We start from the raw sequence: 22,161 nt of genomic DNA on the forward strand, positions 1-22,161 counted from the left end.
AAAAATAATAATTGTCTCCATGTTTTATGTGTGACATTGTTTGGGTTGTTTTGTGCTAGTTTGCACCAAACATGACAAACTAGTTTGTGATGTTTACTAGTTCATATCATGCTTTGCATGTCTATGAAAACAAGTAAGAGTTTTACTGCTGCCAAGTGCTCGGCAAGTAAACACTATTTGTGGCTCTAAAAGTTGTTAAATGACATCATCTATTAATTTGCATATTTGGACATTTCATTTTGATCCAGAATGTAGGGGAGAGGATATCCAAGTTTGCAAGAAAAAAAGGGAGTTAAAAAAATTATCAAAAAAAAAACTATTAATTAATGATGAAATGAAGTTTAATTTGTCTTTGCATTAAATTCAAAAATCTAAGCAACTTGATTTATGCTGTTAGGTTTCAGGCAACTGCAAGGATTACATTTTTTGCACAGTGTCAAGGAAAAAGAAACAATAACATTTATATTTAGAATATCCGTTCACTCGTTTTATAATCGGAGAGTCATTGCAGAATGATTAATTTGTGTTTTAATGACTAGTTTGCCATTTATTTCCAAAAAGTCCACCAAATTGTAGCGGGTCATCTCAATAAAACAATACAACATGATGTCTTAAAGTATTTTGATGTATTCAAAAAGGATAAATATCCCTGACAACATAAGACAATCATCCCCATACCATGATGTCTAAGCCACCATGTCTAACAGGCTTAACCCTCTCCAGGCACATGTTGCAGATTTGCAACAGCTAAATGCTACTTAGCTAATTACTCAACATCCATATTTTAAGAGATTTTGTTACTCAGAAGTACAACAGAAGGACTTAGTTGTGCATTTGCAACAAACAGTTTCTCACTGCTGACTCACTTTCAACATGGCTGAGTCCTTGGTGTCACTGAAACAGATTTTCTAAGCACCAATTTCATGTAAGTATCACTACCAATTTCCATTATTTTGAAATCAATACTACATAAGATGAATCATGAATGTGTATAGATATGACACATGCCAATTAGTAGATTTTATCTCCTCTGGGTTTTTCACCAGAGGCATCTTGATTTCAATGTTGTGGATTCGCAACGTGTGCCCAAACAGGTAGCAATAGATGCTACATGCTTTATCTACTAGTTTGCCTATATTTTGAGCAACAGTTTAACAGAAATGGCCTTCTCAAGAGGTTTTGAGATGTCGGTTAATATCAGATTCAGTCTTCAGTGTTAATTTACCACTCCGGGCCACTGTTGCAAATCTGCAACATCCCAGAATACATTGCATGTGAAGTTCTCTCTTTCAAAAAAAAAAAAAAGTCTGAATTGTATATTACTACCCCATATGATAATTTTCTCCAAATATCAGATTTTTCCTGCTACTACAGTGGCGTTGGATGTAGGAGTTTGCCCTGAAATCGAAGGATTGACGGTTCAAGCCCCGACTCCGACTTTTAGTGTCGTTGTGTCCTTGGGCAAGACACTTCACCTGCATTGTCTCCTGATGGTGGTCAGAGGGCCCGGTGGCGCCAGTGTACGGCAGCCCTGCTTCTGTCAGTGAGCCCCAGGGCAGCTGTGGCTACAATGTAGCTTGCCACCATCAGAGTGTGAGTGTGTGTGTGAATGGGTGAATGAATGTAGTGTAAAGCGCTTTGGTCAAGTCTCCTATCTTGAATAAAGGCGCTATATAAGTACATGCCATTTACCATTTACAACTTAATTTGAACCTGAAAGGGTTAATTGCAGAGCTTGAGGATCATTTGTCAAGCTGGCCTTTTAGACCTAAAAGGAACAATCTAGCCTTTGAACGTCAATAGGCTTCCCTAACAACACTGGGTCCATGCTAAGCTGTAGCCACCATTGTTCAATTTAAAGCTGGAGCTCAGAAAACTAGTGCTGGAAACCGATAAAGCTCAACGAGTCAGGAACATTAGGTGTAATGCGTTTCCTTTGCAAATCCTTTCCTCTAAACGAAGACACACTCAGTAAGTGTGGAAAGAAAATATTTATGAGGCAGAGGAATGCAGAGGATAAATGTCCTTTATAACTCTGGTTGGCTCTCATTTTTAAGATAAACCAAGTCTTTTGTTTCAACTCATCTGTGTGTTTTCATATTTCCACACCTCATCGTGTGCAGGAGAGATATTCTCCTTCACCAAATAGGCAAAAGAATGGGATCCTTTTAAGACCACTGGGTAAATGGGGTGATCTTGAAAAAACCTGGAGAGAGCGACCCAGCTGCTGAAACACACGAAGGCCTGGAGATGAAAACATGAGGAGCGTCAAACATCCAACCGTAACTTATGAGAGAAACATTTTAGAGATCAAACATGGGAGTTTTTTTTACCCTCTTCTGCAGAGGTAAAACCATCACATTGTAGTGGAGTGTGGGAAGATTCTGCTCTGGAAAATACTTAAACACCAGCGCTGCCACGTCCTGGTGTGTGTAGGTTTCATTTGGTAAACCCGACAACATGACTGTAGGGTGAATGAGACCTTCCAGCTTGCATTTCTGCAGGAATTGAGGTTTAAAAGTCAAACAATTATGCAAGAAATAAAACAAAAAACAAACTGCTGATAGTTTAACCTCAGTGATCTTTTATAATGAATGAATAATAAAGGAAACTAACTGAAGAAAATCGTGCTTGCAATATATTTTTAATTATGAGAGCTTTTTTAAATTTTTCATTAAAAATAAAAGAAAATGTGGAGAACAGAATAAACCCTCACCTTTATCGTGTCCCCTGCAAGCTGTTGCCAGTAAGCTAGGAGTAAAAAACACAAAATAAAACATTAACACTGACAGTAATAAGATTAGAAATTTAGAATAACATCAGTCTAAGCCTTGAGATTAAACGGTCACATTTTCAGCTTTTAAATGCAAACCAATATAAAACTCACATCAAAATCAACCAGCTGCAAAGGGAAAATAAAGGGTAACATTTGAATTAAATGAAAAAACTAAAATATGGGTTTAAGTTCTAACAAAGAAATGCATGTGAGGTAAACTAAAAGATTTTTATTTTATAATAAAAAATAAAACTTAAGAAAAGAGAAATCAATGACTTCTCCGGGGGTATAAAGAAGGATTAACACAGAGGGTTTTTTCTGCTAGCCTGTAGGCACAAGACTGGACCAATTTACATTCATACCATAAACTGATGGTAATGGAGGTAAAACATATCCCAGAGCTCGCTGTTGGACAGAAAGTGGCATCAAAGTGCCTCAATAATTACAATTAAATATCATCTACATGCTAAATTGTATTTTAGGAGTTTTGCCAGGAAAAAAAAAAACTTTTCCATCCTGATATAACAAATGTAAACATGTTTCTTTGCTTTGGTCAATTGAGGGTAAGAATGAACATTTCATTTAATGTGGATGAGTGGAAGTGAACCACCTTGTGATACGTTGCTATGACAACCTATCAAAGACCTTAGGACAGTCTGATCAGAGCAGAGAAGATGTAAAAGGTATAAGTCCTCCCAGTTTGATTCCACGCCTTAGAAGATAGACCTAAAGTCTGTAAGTTTCCCTTACCTGGGATGATGAACCAAGGAGTTGCAGTGGGGAACAAGAAGGGTCTAGTTGTCATAGTAACCCACAATGGTGCTCTGCAGCCCTTAGGAATGACTGCCCTGTCCTTAATCACAGCTAAGTCAGGAAAACGCAGGGCTGGCATTCTAGGTGCTGCAGGAAAAAAAAAAAAACCTAATGTGAGGCATCTCTGCTTCTTTTCATATTAAAATGGCTCATATTTAAGCCCCCCTTCTGGAGAGAGAAATAAGATGTAAAACTGAAAGTTGTTCACACTGTAAAAAAATTTTGTTAAATATTAATTACAAAACATAATTAACGGTACATTCCACCAAAAAAGGCCATAAACACTTAATAAATATCAACATGTCCCCAGTTTTTTTTTTAGATAGATTCTACTACATTTTGCAAAAAAAAAAAAAAATATTTTATTATTAAGTATAATATCTTTAAAACTTAATTATTAAACATTATTTGTAGTCGTATATGAACATAAAAACTGTAGGGATTTAAAGTGGAACTTTGTGGCCGATTGTGTTAGAAAAGACAATCCCACCTTGGCTAACAGGACACTGAAACACCTTTTTCCTTTTGCAACAAACCTACCTGTGTTTGTCTGGCTTTTTTAACTTTAAAGATTAAGAAAATAAAAAGTAGAGCCTGTCAACATGTGGACTAACAGCCAAGCCCTCTTACTCTGTTCTTACCAAGAGTTTGGGAAATATTTGTCATTCAGTACAAATATAACAGTTAGGAGAGAAATGATACAAGTGTATTAATAACTGGACAGGAATAAAATTTAAAAAACACATTTTTAAAGTTGTTTTTGTTTCAGTTTGTGGATTTGGTAGCATTGTCTGTTAGTTTGCAAGGTCAATACTGTTTAGGTGGCATTGATGGAAAGTTTGGGAACGTCTGAGTATAAATATCCTGAACATCTGATCCTTTTTGAGCAGGGGTAACCAATGATAAATCAGCAGGATCTGAATAAAGAAAAACAACCAGTAAAGGTCCGGAGACATTTTTCATTTTAACACTGAAATAAAATGCAGGCGTTTATGCATCCGTTTTATACATTTAATTTTTGAATAAAAATTATAAAATAAAAAAAATAGAAAGTGTTTCCATTTTGCAATCTAGATTGTTTAAATCTAGATTTAAACAATTTTTTTAATAAAACACTTAAACTGACCTTTCTTTCTTTTTTCTGTCTTAAAGGGATAGTTCGGGATTTTTGACATGAATCTGTATGGCATCCCCATCACCAGTGTCATGCAATCACACTGACTTACCCCTGGCAGCATCCTGTGAGCAGAGTTCTCGTCCAGCTTTGGTCAAGCCGAAAGTAGTCCGGCAGGTTTGCTAGAGCCAGCGAAATAAAACGTTTCTCTTCCCAAAACATTATGTGTTCAAAAGAGTGATATTTTTGCATCCCAAAAACATTGTAGTGGAAAAAGTCACACGTCGTTATCACTTGGTCCTATTTTCTCTCTGTTCGTATCAGTGCGCGCCGTCATTCTGACAGCGAGCTCAACTTTGAGGAGGGCAGGGAAGTCGCTGTTGTTTGTGATGCAGACAGCAGCTGCTGCAACTCCGACATCCTCATCAATGGAAAGGTTCTGTATCTCGGGCATTACTAAATCCCACTCGTGGCAACAGTAGCATCCACCTCTGTCTGCATTAATTCGCACTTGAAACAAGTGCACCATGATTTGTCGGCCACCCTGGATATCGCAGCTCCAGCTGAGGCTCCTGCGGCTCCGGCTTCAGCCTCCATCACTTCTCTGTCCACCCTCTCTCTTTCTGCCCGATCTAACTCCATTTGTCGAAGTTCATCGTCAGTGTACTCGGGTTCATAAAGATATCCCTTTGGCTCTAAGTGGAAGTCGATGTTTTCCTCGTCGCTCTCGTAGTCAGACATCTTCCCCAGTAGTAAACAATCGCGAATCAAACAGGTAGGCCCTTAACCTGACAACAGCCAGATGCATGCCTCGCTCCGCCCAGCTAGGAGCTAGGCAGAGCGAGACATGCATCTGGCTGTTGTCAGGTTAGTAGGCCCTAGCTGTCAGGTCATGGTGTCGCGCGCACTGATACGAACAGAGAGAAAATAGGACCAAGTGATAACGACGTGTGACTTTTTCCACTACAATGTTTTTGGGATGCAAAAATATCGCTCTTTTGAACACATAATGTTTTGGGAAGAGAAACGTTTTATTTCGCTGGGTCTAGCAAACCTGCCGGACTACTTTCGGCTTGACCAAAGCTGGACGAGAACTCTGCTCACAGGATGCTGCCAGGGGTAAGTCAGTGTGATTGCATGACACTGGTGATGGGGATGCCATACAGATTCATGTCAAAAATCCCGAACTATCCCTTTAATGAGAGCAGTGGGCTTTATTCTGCCCTGCAAGGCTTTAAACCTGGGTTTGAACGGAGACAAAGCCATTCTAAAGCACATATCAAGGTGCTCATTCTGAACCTGGATCCATATTGATTTTTGATTCTGTTCATGGTGGAGAATCCTGCTTCACAGCAGCAGGTTGAGCCAAACACTCTAAATGTGCAGGGTCATATTTGAGCACGCCATTTTACTTTTCTTTCACCAGGTCACCAAAGTTCTTCCAGCAATCCACACTTTCTCTGCTTTCTTTTTCTCATCATCTTCTCCTTCTTTCCCATCGCCTGGCTTGCCACAGGTTTACCTGCTGTGTCTAAAAGTAGCTAACAGCAGAGACCCTGACCGACAGCTCATTGGCTCATTTGGATCACGCTCCGGAGGGCTTTACCATATTAACAGGAGAAGCGGTGCATGTGAAATTAGACACTGTAGTTGGACAACATGCAGTAATTTATAAATGTTTTAAATCAGGTTGGGTCCAGATTAGTGTGAGATGAGACTGTACCTTTCCTCAGCCAAATAGAAGTTACCTTGAACCTATCTATGCTGGAAGTTATGTGGGGAGTTGCGAGTGAGATGACGGAGAGAAGTTGCCTCCTAACTCTAGACAAGGGTGAAATATAGATACATGCCCTTCAAGATCTTTAAGACTCCCTAAGGCTATGAATGGAAGAGACAGCTGCTTTGAAATGTTGTTATCTGACTAGTGAAAAATTGATGTCTTGAATGAACTCAAAGCTGTTTCTCTTGGGAAGACCCGATGTTCATGTGTGGGAATTATCTTTATATGCAGGGGTCGGAGCCCAATCCCGCCAGAGAATCAATAACAATTTAACTGTGAGTGTTGCTCTCCTCTGCGGAGTAAAATAAAACTATTTCTTAATAGCATATCAACTCTCAGTGCTAATTTTATTGCCCATTAGCAAGTAGGTGGCTCCGGATCCGGGTCTACTAATCCGTGACCTCTGCTTTAGAGAATACAAATCTCTGCTCATTCTCCTCAGGAACAAACTTAAGTGAAACAGGTTATGTTTTTTTTTCAGGTTCTCTAAATAAAAACCCTACGATTACTACGGACTATCCAGTCTGCTACTCGGGCAAACCCAAGAAGTGTCCCTAATAAAGTGGCCAAAGACTGCAAATTAATTTTCCATCCTCTCCACTGATCTTGGAGCTTGATAAATAGTAAACAAATGGTATTCTATGCAAATCTGTAAGCTTCAGGGAAGGAGAATAAAGATTGTTGGCTTTTTTTTTGTCACTGAGGCTTTTTCAGTGGGTTCAGACTCACCTTTGGCTCTTAAAGTGGATCCATCCAGCCTGTAAAGGGAGAAAGGACGCCCATGCTTCGGGAAGCTGTGATACACTCCAAACCGATCACAGTCAAAATACGTTTGAAACTCCACAAAAACCTGTAAAATCCAGGACCAAAAGTCAAGTTTTCATACAAACAACCTGTGACCGTGTGATTTGTTTTTCCTTTTTTTTTTTACCTTGTTCAGCAGAGGCAGGTAATTTATCACACTCCCAATCTTTTTTAACTCCTCTCTGAGCTCTTTGGCATCAGTTGCTGAGATGTTCTGGATGTAAACTACTCTTTTAGGATCCATATTTCTCTGTTGATGCAGTGAGAGTAGATCGACAATCGTTGTTGTTTAATACATTAATGTTATTCTATGGTTACCAATGGCAACCACAAAGGAGAAAGTGAAAAAGAGGATTTTACCAAGACAGAGATAAATGTGTCAGTGAGTGAAGTGGAGTGTCTAATAAGTATGTTTGAGTATTTCAGCAGAGAAGTGATAAATAAAGTGAAGTAAATCAAATAGCGACAAGTCTTAATATATGAACAAAGACATTAAAGACTGCAGGCAGTGCTGTGCTTTGCGCTGGCTGTGATATCTCAACTTAATGAATACATTTACAGAGTTTCTTTTTGTTTTTTACATAACTTTAGACATAGTTATTTTTTATGTACTGATTGATTTCTATTTAATCTTTATTTATATTCACCAAAATATAAGATCTTATTTTCTAGAAATCTTGTTAATTATGTTTAACACCTGCCGGAGGATTTGCACTGGTAAGAGCCGATTGCCAGAGACCTCAAAGTTGTAAAAACCTCCATTCAATCATAAGAAAAAACATGGATAAGCAGATAACTGAAAGATAAGATTTAATATTTATACCTTTATAGAATCATGGATAATCTTGGATCTTTAATTAACCTACTGCGGCATGAAGCCATGCCATTTTTCACCCATATAACTTTGTGCTTATGCAAGCTTCATACATAAGACCCCTGATAATGTAAGAGCCTTTATGCTCCCTTAAAAAAATAAAAAAATATGTGAGGAAAGGTTTTCATGCTGACTCACTGCTTTGTCCTGCTTGTTAATCTGTTTTGCCTTAATTTAAATTCTGTTTTGAACTTTGTCTTGTAAAGATAATGGTAGAGTAGGACTGAATTTTTTCTCAAGAACATTCCAAAGATTTAAAACTTAAGATGTGATGCTTGCAACACAAATGGGAAACTTCATCTGAAACACCTAAAAAGTCTGAATTATGATTATTATATATCTATTAGGGATGCACGATATTGGGATTTTGGCCGATATCCGATATGCCGATATTTTAAAACTCATGTAGCCGATAACCGATATCCATACTGATGTTAAAGCTGGACAAAAATAAGTAGTCATTGAAAATAGCAGTTTTGTTATCCATTTCTGACACTTTGAAAAATAATAAACTCAAATATATTTTCATATGCTGATATCAAATTGATTTTTAAAAACGCGGTATCGATCTATTTTACTTTCAAAATCTTGTGAAAATTCATTGTTCTGTTACAAACTCTCGTGATGTTTTGCAAATTCTTGTGAGATTTTGTTAGTAAAATAGATCGATACCACGTCAATATATCAACATATAAAAATATGGCAAAATTTCGTGAATTTTCGAGGGATTTCGTAGCATAACGATGACATATAGCAATATTTCATTAGTAAAAGAGATTGATATGGTGTTTTTAAATGGCAATATATCAGGATATGAAGATATTGTGATATTTTAATGTATCAATATTTTTTCCTTCGTCTTTAGAAGTTTTTAAGTCTGTAAAAAAGAAGTTTTTGAGGAAGAAGAAGAAGTAGTATATATATATATATATATATTTTTTAGACTTTAGAAACTCAGAAGCTGATCAAATATCGGGTTAAATATCGGTGGGGTGGCCGATGTCCGATATTCAGTTTTAAGGCCGATACAGGCCGATACCAATAGGGGGCAGATTATATCGTGCATCCCTAATATCTATATCTCTACTTTAATTTGTCTGGGACAGTTTTAAAAACAAAATCCTTTTATTCTACTAACGTTTAGTACATCATTATTTATTATTACCTTTTTCATTTTTGAATTATTTGAATTACTAGTGTGATTTTATCATTTTATTTGATGGGACTGTATGTACGTTTTCAAGCATAGCTGTATATAAACAAAGAAGAATGTGAGCATCCACAAGCAGGAAACCTGAACTCCATCACCTCTGAGATTATGTCTGCATTGCCAGTAGCAAAGGAATCAGAACATAAAAGTTGGCTGTGGAGTTTGTCTTGTTTCCTCATGCTTTTATTGGTTTTTCTCCAGGTATTTAGTTTTGGACACCATTAATAGAAGATGCTTATAGGTTATATGGCTGCTCTAAATGGAATTTAGGGTTGACAAAATGTACCTCTGACTTCCCTGTGTGTCTAGAAAAAGGCCGAACCTCATGCAGCTGTGCAAGGTTTAAACAGGTGGAGCAAACAGATCGGTACCATGCAGGTGATTGTTATGGTTAAAGAATGAACATATGGAAAAGTAGGAGTTTTAAAGGTAAATAAAGTCTTTTTGAATTTAGCTCATCCATGTGCTTCTTTAATACCAAAATTATCCTGTTTATGTGTGATTTCTGTTTACGGTCGAAATAGTTATGAGAACACATTTATCCAAAAAAGTAGAAAGAAATTAGAATATAAGTCAGAGAGATTGAGATACTTACGATTGTGGTGAAACTCACTAAGAATTTATAAACCTCAACCTGAGAAAAACAGACAAAATTAAGTCATTATCTTATTTCAAGTCATATTTAAGTTTGAGTGAAACTTTCTTATTAGTTTATCTCACAGCTATTGTCAGTTACATCATTGGGATTTAAATGTTCCTTTTATTTAAAAACGTCAATACAACATACAGATAATCAGTGAAACACCAACAATGGGAAATCTGTGTTTCTGTCAAACTTACAATATTTGGGGGTTTAGGGTTTTCTATGACACAGAAGCTGAGCTTTGACCCTTTGAGGAAGATGCTCTTTTTGGCCAAAAGAAACTTCTGCACTTCTTTCATATTTGGAGAAAATACAAAAGCCTAAAAAAGAAAGAAAAAACAAAAAACAAAGGTTGGTTTATTTTTCACAGTGAGGCAGAAAAAACAAACTTAATGCTGAAATGGGCTGGTGAGAAAGACGAGCGTGGCACCTACTGTTCGAGACTGAGGAACGATGAAGACTTTTTCATCTTCACAACCAACACCAGAGTTTTGGAGCAAACTGATGACTTCGGCCTCCGTGTAGCAGCCGTCTCTAAACTCCGGTAGGTTGGATATAACCAGAGTCGCACTGAGAAAAAGAAACTGCAGACAAACAACAGAGTAATGTTATATATTTAGAACTTAAACATAAATGAAATCATTTATGATTAACATAAATTTAATTTAGCATAAAAAAGGCAAACATAGCAGCAATTAGAAGACATAAAAATTTAAGTAACACAATGGCTCCACAACATAGTGAACGATTGACCTTTGATTGACATATTTTGCTGGCCAATAAGATGATATATCTGAAGTGCAGGGGGCGGGCTGAAAACATAGGATTCATTTACCTCCATAAGGAGTGAGAGGAGAACCTAGCAGTTACTCACGGAGTGGACTTTCACTCTTCAAGATAGGAAATATTGTATATAAAAATAAATAAATAGCTTGAATAAAAATTTGAGTAAATCTAAACATAGGAAAGTGTTTTTTATGGTCAAATTAGTCATAAAATTCAAATAATCCATTTTGTAAAATTTGGCCCAAATTTTGCACGATAGTGCTGAATGGATCTTTTACATACAAAAAGCATCATAGTTTCACAATGCTTATGACAAGAGATCTGACATTTTACACAGTGGTTGTCCGCAGCATGAAGAACAAGTTTAGTAAGTGGGAGAGGTCAGCTATGAATTATACAAAAGACATAAAACAATTCTAGGGGTGAAAAAAAAAAGTTTCTTTTGAGACATGTTGGCTCTGGTTGTGTAAAACTGAAACTAGAAGGTCTTAACTTTCAAATGAGATATATTACAAGCACGTGGGATATATAATTTTACTGGCCAGTGGCATTTTTGGTATGCAATAGGTTTGTGCAAATGCCATAAAAATGTGGGTGTTAAGGGGGATTAAACTCCTTCCTCCTAATTCTACACACTAACCCTTCTTCAGTCTTTGGTAGCTGTTCTGTTGCGTTTCTATAAGTTATTTTCTCACACATTTACATTTTTTGTTTTATTCTATTAGGGCATTTGCTAACAAATGTATTGAGTTGAGAAAATAAAATCACAAAGGTGATTAGAACATGTTTGAACTATAATTACCACTAATTAGTTGTGAACTAAATTAACAAAAAAGCTTTAAGTAACAGTTTTTCCAAACAGAAAACTAAAGCTACAATAGGACTGAAAAAGACCTGGATATCGACATATTTACTTTATTCATATTAAACCCACATATTAAGAAAAAAAACACTGTAAAAATAATTTACATGGACCTGAGCTTGTTAAACTAAACTCACTTTTGATGAAGACACAGCCTCAGAGACCCGTTCTGTTAACAGAGATAGAAATTAATAAGAAGTTTAAACAGGAGTGATTTTAGAGATATGGCTGAAATCTGGAGATTTCTTACTGAATGCCGTCGTTGCGTTCAGGAAGATTTCCATCTTTTCTCCAGGAGTTAAACACGTGGCTGCAGTTTTGTCAAACGCACTAACTGGTTTTGTCAGAGACAAACCTCCGTCCGCCTTAGATGCTGATCTCCCCAGAAAAGCTTTAAAAAAAGAAAAAAAATAATATTTTTGTGCATTCTTCAAAAAGCAGATAAGAACCAACGTTAAACAAACTATTCAATTAGGTTCCCAATCTATTAATTCAAAGAGGGGCCATGGGAAGAGAACAAATGCTGGAAGACAAAGCAGAAGGGAGGAAATCAAAGTAACTTGTTGGGAAAAAAACAAACCCTGACACCTCGAACCAAAACAAGCAACCTGCAGCTTCAGCTCATACTAAAGGCTGTGCCCATTTAGACTTTTGTTTTTTAACTATGCAGCACATAATATTCATTAGGGATTTTACTACCATCACTATGATTTCAAATGAGCAGACATTGCAGCACAGTAGACTGGTTGAACCTACTGAATTACATTTAAAAATGGTCAATTAGCATCAACTGTCATTCTTGTTCTACCAATCAGTTGTTGGTCTGAAATAGCTTCCTAAAAACAACCGACAAACTCAAATCCCAGGATTTGAAAAGGTAAATTTCCCTCTGCAGCAGCAGATTATAGCTTAACATCCAACTTAACTTTTGGCACTAACAGAAAAAGTCTAACAGGGTTTTAAATGTAGTCTATTTGTATATCATAATGACTGCATTAGAAATTGATTTTAATTAATAAATCTTAATAAAACATAATGCTGTCAAATATTTATTTATTTTAGTGAATCAAACTAAAATTTAAGACTTACTCTGCATTTTTCCACACAGTGGAATATATCAAGCATTTGTTTCTAATAATTTTGATGATTATTGCTAACAGCCAATCAAATCACAGTATTCAGTTTGTCCCAAAGCTAAAAGATTACATAAAAGAATAAAGCTGACTGACAGCTTTATAGTCACTAAAACAAAGAAGGTTAGATACAAAAATTCATGAACCATAAAAGAAAATTTAGTGGAGGGAAAAAAAGGAGGAAGCAGCTGTTGCCTTTTAAAGGCACACTATGCAACATTTTTCAGTTAATTAATGTGTTCCATAACGTTATGGATGACTAAATGAGTCATTTCAGGTTGAACAAAGGTATTCTCGGCCGCCCTGGTGATCTGTGGGGGAAATACTGCACTTGCAACTGCAGGAGCACCGACCCGCACCCACAGGCTCAGAAGTCTCGTGAGAGTCAGTCTTGCTTTACGGCGAGAACTGCTACACGCCCCCAGTTAAAAGCATTCTCGTTGCTAGCACAGTGGCAATCTTTGTGCAGTTATGCTACGTTCACGCAGCAAAAGCAGCAAAATCGCGTCTGCTGCTTCATTTTTGCTGTTTGTACCAGTTAGTTCTGACGCGCGGCTGAAGCAGCTTTGCTGCTCTGGCTGCGCGGTGCAAAAGTGTGTCTGACGCGCGTTGGGCGGAGCTTCACTATCCTTTCTCTGCCTTGCAGCTATATTTGCTGTGATCAGTGGGAATAAAGTAGTTTTAATATGTGTTTAAGTGAGAAAATACACCTGAAAACGTAATCAGTGCAGTCAGTTCATTCAGATTATTATCCCGCCTTCAATATTTTTTCTGTCGGAGCCGCTCAGACCCCCACATACCAGGTATGCGCCGACAGCAGGGATCCCGTCATCAGCAGCCTCTGGCCGGGTTGCCTCCTCGCAGTTCACCGCGGCAGCTGGTAGGTGTTTTTCATCTAAATAATCCAAACTGCATATTCTGCCGGCAGATTTCTGCATTTTCAGTTAATTTAGGCGTCAATAAACTGTTTAAGAGGAGTGATCATCAGCGCTGTGTCTCTCTCCCTGCGTCAGATGCTTAAACGCGCTGCTTCAGCTGCTCAGACGTGCTGCGCCTGCATCTCAAAACGCGCTGCAGGACCTTTTGCTGCGCCTTGACGCGCATCAACCATTGACTTTGCATGTAAACTCGCTGCTTCTGTCGCGCCAGCTATGTCCAGTGTGAACGCAGCATTAGTCATTCGCTGCTAAGCTCAAAACAACCGCGCCTGGCTTGACGGAGAAACCAGGAGAACAGCTGAGCATATTTACGACAGTGCACTTTTACTTTCGCCCTCTGGGGGGAGCCTCCCTGGAAAATCAACACCGGTTGCATAGTGTACCTTTAAGTAATTTAATCTTTTCTATATTTCGTCTAGTGCTGAAACAATTAATAGTATTAATCTGATTAATCGATTATTGAAATAATCATCAACTAATTTAGTAATCGATTAATGGTTAAATGGGTTATAGTGACTGTAAAACATGACTTTAGCTGAAAGAGCAGTTATTATACCAAAATGGTAAGAAAATATTTTAACATTTTGCATTCAAGATAAAAAAAAAAAAAATCTTTCAATATGCTCTATCCAGAACTCCTCAAGTGGAAAAGTTTTATTTTCACCTGGCTTAATTCTTTAAAAAAAACAAAACATCTTCTTTAAAGCATTTTTGGCTATCCGATTATTAATCAATTAATTCAAAAAGTAATTGACAGATTGCAAAATAATCATAAGTTGCAGGCTTAATTTCGATGTTTTTCTATTATCATCTCATAATCTTTAGTGTTCATCTTTCTATTTTTTACAGGTCCATCATTTAAGGTTAAGGGATTTCTGTTTATTGGGGCTTAATAGTACTTTCTATTTTCTTAAAACAAAATCATATTTAACAATTCCTCTAAAGAAAAAGAGGATTTCCAAATAAAACACAGATAGAAGTTTCCATGCAGCCCAAACTACCTGATGTTCCTGATGTCTGCTGCTGATCTGGAGTGACTGCTTTGGTTTTCTGCTCTGCTTCTGGCAAAGAAGGGCCTGGGTTTGGCTTTCTGCTCTCCTGGACCTCTGCTGGGGTTTTAACTGGGACTTCCTGGGTCGTAGTCTGTGGTCCTTGCGCTAAAGACGTCACAGGTTTATGTGGTCCAGTTTCAGGTTTAACTTCTTCTTTGGCCTCAGTAGAATTCTGTATCAAAGCTGTTTCCTTCAGCTCTGATGATTTGGCATCTGTGCTACACTCTGGCTGAACATCATCTTTAACCATTTCTGCCTGTTTCTTCTGTTCAGGCACTGCTTTACTTCCTGTATCTGTAGCCTCATCCACAGATTCTTCAACTTTTCCAGAGACACAGACTTCTTTTTCTGAAACTGTAGACCTGGGCGGCACATTTCTGTCCTCTGCTTGAGTTGCTCCTGACTTTTCTTCTGCCCTAACCTCTGTTTCAGACAGGTTCTCCTTAGAGGTCAGTGGTGTTTTTGTTTCTGAGGCTACATCTTCTTTCCCTGTCGAGACCACGTCAGGATGCTCTGCAGGTTGTTGTGCATCAGGTTGCCTCTTTTCACCAGAGACATCAGCATCAGCTTCCCTTTTTCCAGTCCGGGTCCAGATGTCTTTGTTGTCCAGTTCAAGGTTGAGCGTGATCTCTGCGCAGTCGTTGAGACGCCGTTTCAGACTCTTCACGCTGAAATTAAAGATATTTTGTGAACCTAATCTTATATTAAAATAAGATAAAAGTTTCTTTGATAGTAAACCGGTTAAACAGTTGAGCCAAAATGGTTTAAAATAAAATACTCACGTTTCGACGCATCGAATGTTTGCCCTGTTTTGGGGGGAAAAAAACAGTCAGTTAAGATTTTTAGTGGCATAAAAGTGGTAAAAACACTAAACTTTAAATTACTTCTTCAGTTACGTCAATACATACCACTCCTTAGGGTAAGGCGCTTGTGAAATCCTCTCCTGCACTAGTGTTACGCTGCTTGGATCTTCCATCTCAATGCATATCTGACACAGAAACACAATCATGAGCATCAAAACAGGAAACCAGCTGCATCATAAAAAGTCTTTTACAATGAAAATAGCCCAAAATGTGTCCAATTCCTTTGGTTTTAATATCCAAAGATACTTTAAGTTAGTATTGAATATTTATAAGTCATAATGAGATAAAGCGTTCATTATGCATAAGGCTAATTTGAAGTATTATTAGTAAATCTAAGAAGCAATTAGTCAATTTTGGAAATAATGAAGTCCCTCTCTGTGTTTTATATTCAGTGATCCTCTACTTTATCAGAGAGAAGCTCAAGGTGTCTGTGCAGCTATCAGACTTTACAATGCAGCATTATAACTGCAATAACTAATGTGCAATTACTTCTTAATACCCTGTGCAATGATCCGGTCAAATACATATATGTGTCACCCGTTAGATATGTATATATGCACCTTTTCCTCCTTTTCGCACCTTATTTTGACTATGGAGCCAATGTGACAAGTGAATTTCTCCACTATGAGAACAATAACGTCTAATTTATCTGTTCGGTTTTCATACCCTGTTGGCGAGCGGCAGAAAACTGACGAGCGGCGCAATGGACGCCACTTTTCTCAAGACGTTACCGATGAGGTACACGGAAATCTCAGAAAGAACCACGAGCACCAGTCGCTCCTCCAGGGACTCCAGCTCTGGAACATGCTGGAAAATAGTGGACCATGTTAATTAAACAAAAATAAAAAAAACGGGTTAAGAAGTAATAAAATGTTGGTGAAGGAACAACCAACTCACAGAATTGCTCCATTTCATCAAGTTCCTGTACATTATCTCCTATAAAGAAAAAGAAACATAAAAAAATAAGGGAAACATTTTAGAGTCCCTCAAAGTTCAGATCCAAATTATGATTCACAAGAGATCCATCACCAAGAATATTATTTAGAAGATTATTCGATTCAGTATTTCTTTCAAATGGGTTCAAAACAATCAACAAACACTGACATAGTTTAAATTTCTCTTATTTCTATTAATATGGCCAATATCAAATGAAAAAAAACAACTTTTGTTTTCCTCACTATAGATCAATTAAGATTAGACGTTTGCCAATACAAAGTCAGATACTTTAATGCTAAGATATCTTTTATGACTTAGGATTAAAATGCTGTAAAATTTAATTTGCATTGTTTTCTAGGACAGGGCAAAATATATAAAAGGTAAAATATTGAGATTTTCCTTCAAAAGTGATAAGATGGGATTATGTTGTTTAAATCACAATAATCTGTGCTGCTCATACTTCAAATTGTATATATTTTCAGCCATTTCTAAAGCTGTAAGTCCAAAGTGTGACAATGGCAAAATATATATATATATATATATATATATATATATATATATATATATATATATATATATATATATATATATATATATATATATATATATATATATATATATATATATATATATATATATAAAGCTGTGATTTATAATTGCTTTATGAAGATAAAAACAAATCAAATATTGTAGACTGCAGTGCTGTTTGAAAATAATCATTTTGATCCTGGTTTCATGCCACACATTTAAATCTTTAACTTTATCAAATCCGACCCTGCATAGCAGCTATTCAGTAAACTCTCATGTATTTTCTACTAGCTGTTTAACTTGGTTTTGTAAAGCTAGAGTAGGCTATTGATACTCTGTTTTCTCTCCTTTTTGATTTGACTCATTGGTAAATTAAGCTTAAACACATTTACCTGGAATTCAAGTAATTTTGTGCAAAAAAAATAAGTGAAAAAAAAAAAGTGCACCAAAGCCTGGTGTTTCTTCTGCTGTCTGCACAGAGCAGGTTTAACCCTTTATAGGTCAAGTTACCATTTCTGATCACTTGCATAATGCATACCCCTTACAAATCGAGTCCCGTCCCTGAGTGAGATTTTTGTGTTTTTCATTAAATTCTTCTAGAACAGGGGTCACCAACCTTTTTAAGGCTGAGGGCCACTTCAAGGGTACCGAGACGTAGGAAGGGCGACCATTACTGACCCATGAGCTGCAAGGGTTAACGTTAGCCTAAACTTTGTACATTATCAACATTTTCATTGTTTCTGTTAATTTCTAAGTTTATTTAGATGTTGTCATTTTTGAAATCTCTATAAATGATTAAAAAGAAGAGCAACAGAATACAATAAAATTTTATTTAGAAGGCTCTGAGGGCCCCCCATGTGGTCCTTGAGGGCACCTTGGTGCCCATGGGCACTCTGTTGGTGACCCCTGTTCTAGAAGCATTTTTGTTATTTTTCTTAATATATTCGGGCAAGTTGGCGTTTCTTGTATTACATAGACATTAATTTTTGCCATCAAAATATCCATATTTTTGGAATGTTACAAAGGTAATAAGTTCTAGTCCTGGATTGGCTTAAAATGTAAATTTTCAAAGTTTTTCACTGAGTGCCCAAAAAGGTTTAAGCTTCATGTAAATGTAGCTGCATTTTTAATCATAAAAAACAGACTTTGCTAGCATCTAGAATTTGTAGCTGCAAAGCTTTTCAACAAAATTATTTTCTTTCTTATTTGTTACAGAATACTTCAGCCAACTTCTATGGTCTGTTGGAGCAGTGGCTACTCTGTAGCGGAGAGAAAGCGGCTGGATAAGCTGATCAGGAAGGCCAGCTCTGATTGGATGCCTTCTAGACTCTGAGTGCAGAAGTTGGGAAAGAAAAGGATCCTAATTAAAGTAACATCTCTGTTGGATAATGTCTCCCACCCCATGCATGAAGCTGGTGCTGAACTGGAGAGCTCCTTCAGTGACAGACTGCTGCACCCTAAATGCTCCAGTTAGCATTATCACAGATCTTTCCTGCTAATCATTCATGCAAATATTTGCAATTTCTATCTTAGTCAGTTCAATAACATGCTGCTGTCATTTTGCACGTCTCTGATGTTGCTGCTATTTTTCACATACCCATTACTGTAAAAATGTCCATAGCTTTTATTGATATGTAATCTCCAGATACACAGTATTTATATTTTTTAAAACACTGTAGACTACAGTATTTCATTTGTTTATTTAATTAACTCTTTCACTTATTGTGTTATTTTTATACACTTTTTCAAAAGTAAACAATTGTGTAACCATTTCTGCTAGAACCTTTTGCTGCTAAATCGCCACAATTTCCCCAATATAGGACAATAAAGGGCTCTTCTTCTCTATTCTATTCAAACCTGAAGTTCTGAACTGAAATGCTAAAACATCTTTTGGCCAAATAGGTGCCAAGAAAAAAAGACCTGATCCTGCACATCTCTCACAGGAGAAATGCATGATACAGACACAATTATTTTAACCTGTAGAATAATAGGGCAGCTTACCTCGCTGAGTCCAACAGGCATTTCCTGTAAGACTTGGTGGACGTACAGCTGCTGGTCTTTGATGGAAGCAGGACATTTGAGGAAATTTTCCACAAAACTGCAGCAAGAATTCCAGTCATTGAAATGCACAAAAGCCTGGAAGAGAGGTAAAGCATACGGTCATTTATAGTAATAGAGATAAGAAACCAGAGCTGGTTACCAGCTGCTTACCCTCCTCTGCAGAGGTAGAACCACAATGTTGTAGAGCAGAGTCTGAAGGTTCTGTTTGGGGAAATAGCTCCACACCAGCTTGGCAATGTCTTCGTGTTTGTAGTTTCCTTCAGGTAAACATGTCAACATGATGGTGGAGGACTTTTTGGCCTTAGAGGCAGGTGTCTGCAGAAGGAGGTGGTCAGAAATAAAAGGTTTTCTTTCAGGAACAGAAATCTGTTTCCTTATCAGAAGTTAAAGACATAGAGGACCATCATTTATTTCTGGGTGGATCATATGAATAAGTGGTCCTCCTAATTGTCAATCATTCCGGTTATATGTTTAGGTAAGGCCGTCCTTCATCCTAGTCCCATTAGCTATCTTTTTCTCCGCATGCGCAATTTCAGTCGTATATCTGTGATGAGCTACGGTTTCAGACAGTCATTAAAGCTCACCTTTGGCCGAAGGTGGTAGGAGAAAAAGTGTCTACGAAGTGTATGAGAAGAAAAGAAAGGCCTCAGAAGAGGCAGATATATCCCAGAATGCTTTGCACGGAGAGCTCACCTCGCATAGCAATATGGCAATTGCTGTCATAATGGCCCACTGTCACCATAGGCTGTCGCTACCCGACAGCGGCGACTATTAACAAAGATGGCGCAGGCACCACGCAGTGAAGGAGGAGTTATACGACCAACTGGGAGCAAAAAGCAGTGATCATCTGGTCGGTTAACCGAGTTCACTATAAAGTCCACTATATAGTCCCCGCTCTATATAGTAATTAAGGTGGACATTAGGGCACAGTAAGCTTGTATGAGCTATGAGAACACGAGGAAAAATGGGCTCATGGATGCTCTCACACACGTTTAATAGGCGTTTCCTCTTCGGAGCAGGTACAGGATTGTGCATGTGTATTTTTTGTTTTTTAAGTGGAAAGGGCAGAAAAATCCTCAAATATACCTTTAATGAAGGATACATTTTTTTGAAAAAAAATATTTAAAAAAATAAATAAATATGCTAAATACAAAAGGTGCTAAAATAACACTCACCCACATGTCTCTCTTAGTCTTGATTGTACTAAAATCTAAAAGAAAAGTGTAAAATTACTAATTACTTCTTCAGATCATACACAAGTTTTTATTTGCATCTTTAAATTTCTCTCACTTGGGATGATGAACCAGGGAGACGTGGTCGGGAAGATGAAGGGATCAGTCATCAAGGTGACTGAAAATGGTGCTATGCTGCCCGGTGGAACGCCAAAGCTTGTTACCGGGACGACTGCTCCGGTTACCATATCTACGCTGTCTGGCAGAGCCTTCAGTGCCAGCCGTGGTGCTGCGTTCAGAAACACAAAGAAAGGCAATTAGTGTGTTCAAATCAATCCTGAGATATAGATATAAATGAAAAGGGCATTTAACGCAGCTGAATTTAATTATCAATCATGACTGAGTCATTATTTCATTTATTGTGTACTTTTAGCGACATTATTACAGCTGGTTGGTCTGATATTCTTATTCCTAGAAACATGGATATCCTTCTTTCCAATAGGACTTCAATAAACAAAGGAAGCTCTGGAGATAAACTTGATGACGATATCTTTAAAAACCTGATTTTTGTTTATAAATGATGCCTTTACTTTCCTCATGAAACACAACCCCTTAAAGTTAAAAGTTAATTCTATATTAAAATGTTTTAACGCATAAAAATATATAAGTACTTCCTATTTTAAATATGCACCAACTGAAATTTTTCAAGAAAACATTACTGCTATTGTAATTTCTTTCAATAGTGTAAATTGTCAGAATGGCATGTGGTGCCACTTCGTGTCCAGCATAAATAACTTTCAGGTAAAGGTCATTAAAATGACTTTAAAAGTATCAATATGCATTTTCTTCCATTTTTGGTAGTTAATGTAATTTGCAGTCCCATAATTTCAAACTACTATTTCTATTGCTGTCATGATTATCATTAGGATATATCCCAACTTTTATTTAATTTGAAAATATCAAATGTGGGTTGAACAATCATCTGGTGCGGCCATTGCAGAGGCTTTAAGTTATAAATATGTGTCCTAAATTGGTCATATTTGTGCTTTTATAATGAACTGATAGTTTCTATAATCACGGCTTCTTTAAATTGGCCACGAGTTGTTTTCACTACTATTAAATATACAATGTTTTACCTCATTTCTACACAATACAAGAAAAAAAATATAAGCAGCAATGATTGGGGCCTGTAATTCAACTAATTACACTGCAGACTTTGTGACCTCAGGACTTGATGCTAGTTATTTTAAATGATTCCTCAGGCCAATATACAGCGCTCGACTAGGGCTGGGTATTTTTCGCCAAAGTCCTGAATCGATTCGATTTTGATTAATGCAGTTCTAAATCGATTAATTTCGATTCGATCTGTTTTTACAATAATGAAAGTGGTTCAACTGTGTTTTAAAATACTCATGTAATTTGTTTTTTCCTGTCACATTAAACACAAAGTGCAAACTTGTAAATCCGACAGTTTAAACATGAGATGTGAACAAAACTGTCTCAAAAGTGCGAAATTGTTTGTTAAAAGTGAAAAAGTGAAGCTTCACTTGAGCAAGCAGACATGACACAGCAGACATAAATGAGCTGCATTATCTTCAATGCACAAACCATATTTGTAGCGTTGTCTGTAACAACTACAGGGTGCTTTCTGCTCAACACCCATTTGTTAAGATCTTCAGTCAACCTATTGGGTATATTTGCAGCTGTCTGGCTTGAAGTCATCTTGAGTGCATCTTTCCTGCTTATTTGAATGTGAACGTCACGCATCTCATTCCTTAGACATCCATTTTGCAAAAACGTAAAGGAATCGATTAAA

General features: G+C 37.1%; 1 protein-coding gene across 2 annotated transcripts in view; it reads right to left on the reverse strand.

Moving 5' to 3' along the window:
* Nucleotides 1-1,996: 1,996 nt before the first annotated feature.
* The window catches only part of LOC119784395, a 74,041-nt gene continuing 53,876 nt past the window's right edge, over nucleotides 1,997-22,161 (reverse strand). For both annotated transcript variants that reach the window (XM_038286429.1, XM_038286427.1), the window contains 20 exons: nucleotides 20,464-20,634; nucleotides 20,349-20,383; nucleotides 19,324-19,488; nucleotides 19,114-19,248; nucleotides 16,546-16,584; nucleotides 16,315-16,455; nucleotides 15,694-15,773; nucleotides 15,568-15,591; nucleotides 14,735-15,453; nucleotides 11,913-12,053; nucleotides 11,800-11,831; nucleotides 10,449-10,598; nucleotides 10,212-10,334; nucleotides 9,967-10,005; nucleotides 7,415-7,537; nucleotides 7,213-7,333; nucleotides 3,527-3,676; nucleotides 2,717-2,751; nucleotides 2,334-2,498; nucleotides 1,997-2,244 (listed from right to left, as the gene is read on the reverse strand). In XM_038286429.1, coding sequence (XP_038142357.1) covers nucleotides 2,077-2,244; nucleotides 2,334-2,498; nucleotides 2,717-2,751; nucleotides 3,527-3,676; nucleotides 7,213-7,333; nucleotides 7,415-7,537; nucleotides 9,967-10,005; nucleotides 10,212-10,334; nucleotides 10,449-10,598; nucleotides 11,800-11,831; nucleotides 11,913-12,053; nucleotides 14,735-15,453; nucleotides 15,568-15,591; nucleotides 15,694-15,773; nucleotides 16,315-16,455; nucleotides 16,546-16,584; nucleotides 19,114-19,248; nucleotides 19,324-19,488; nucleotides 20,349-20,383; nucleotides 20,464-20,634 — 2,756 coding nt within the window. In that variant the 3' untranslated portion in view covers nucleotides 1,997-2,076. The remainder of the gene's footprint in view (nucleotides 2,245-2,333; nucleotides 2,499-2,716; nucleotides 2,752-3,526; nucleotides 3,677-7,212; nucleotides 7,334-7,414; nucleotides 7,538-9,966; nucleotides 10,006-10,211; nucleotides 10,335-10,448; nucleotides 10,599-11,799; nucleotides 11,832-11,912; nucleotides 12,054-14,734; nucleotides 15,454-15,567; nucleotides 15,592-15,693; nucleotides 15,774-16,314; nucleotides 16,456-16,545; nucleotides 16,585-19,113; nucleotides 19,249-19,323; nucleotides 19,489-20,348; nucleotides 20,384-20,463; nucleotides 20,635-22,161) is intronic.

The sequence above is a fragment of the Cyprinodon tularosa genome, unplaced genomic scaffold (genome assembly GCF_016077235.1).
Source record: "Cyprinodon tularosa strain WSP-4 unplaced genomic scaffold, ASM1607723v1 ctg225, whole genome shotgun sequence".
Taxonomy (NCBI): domain Eukaryota; kingdom Metazoa; phylum Chordata; class Actinopteri; order Cyprinodontiformes; family Cyprinodontidae; genus Cyprinodon; species Cyprinodon tularosa.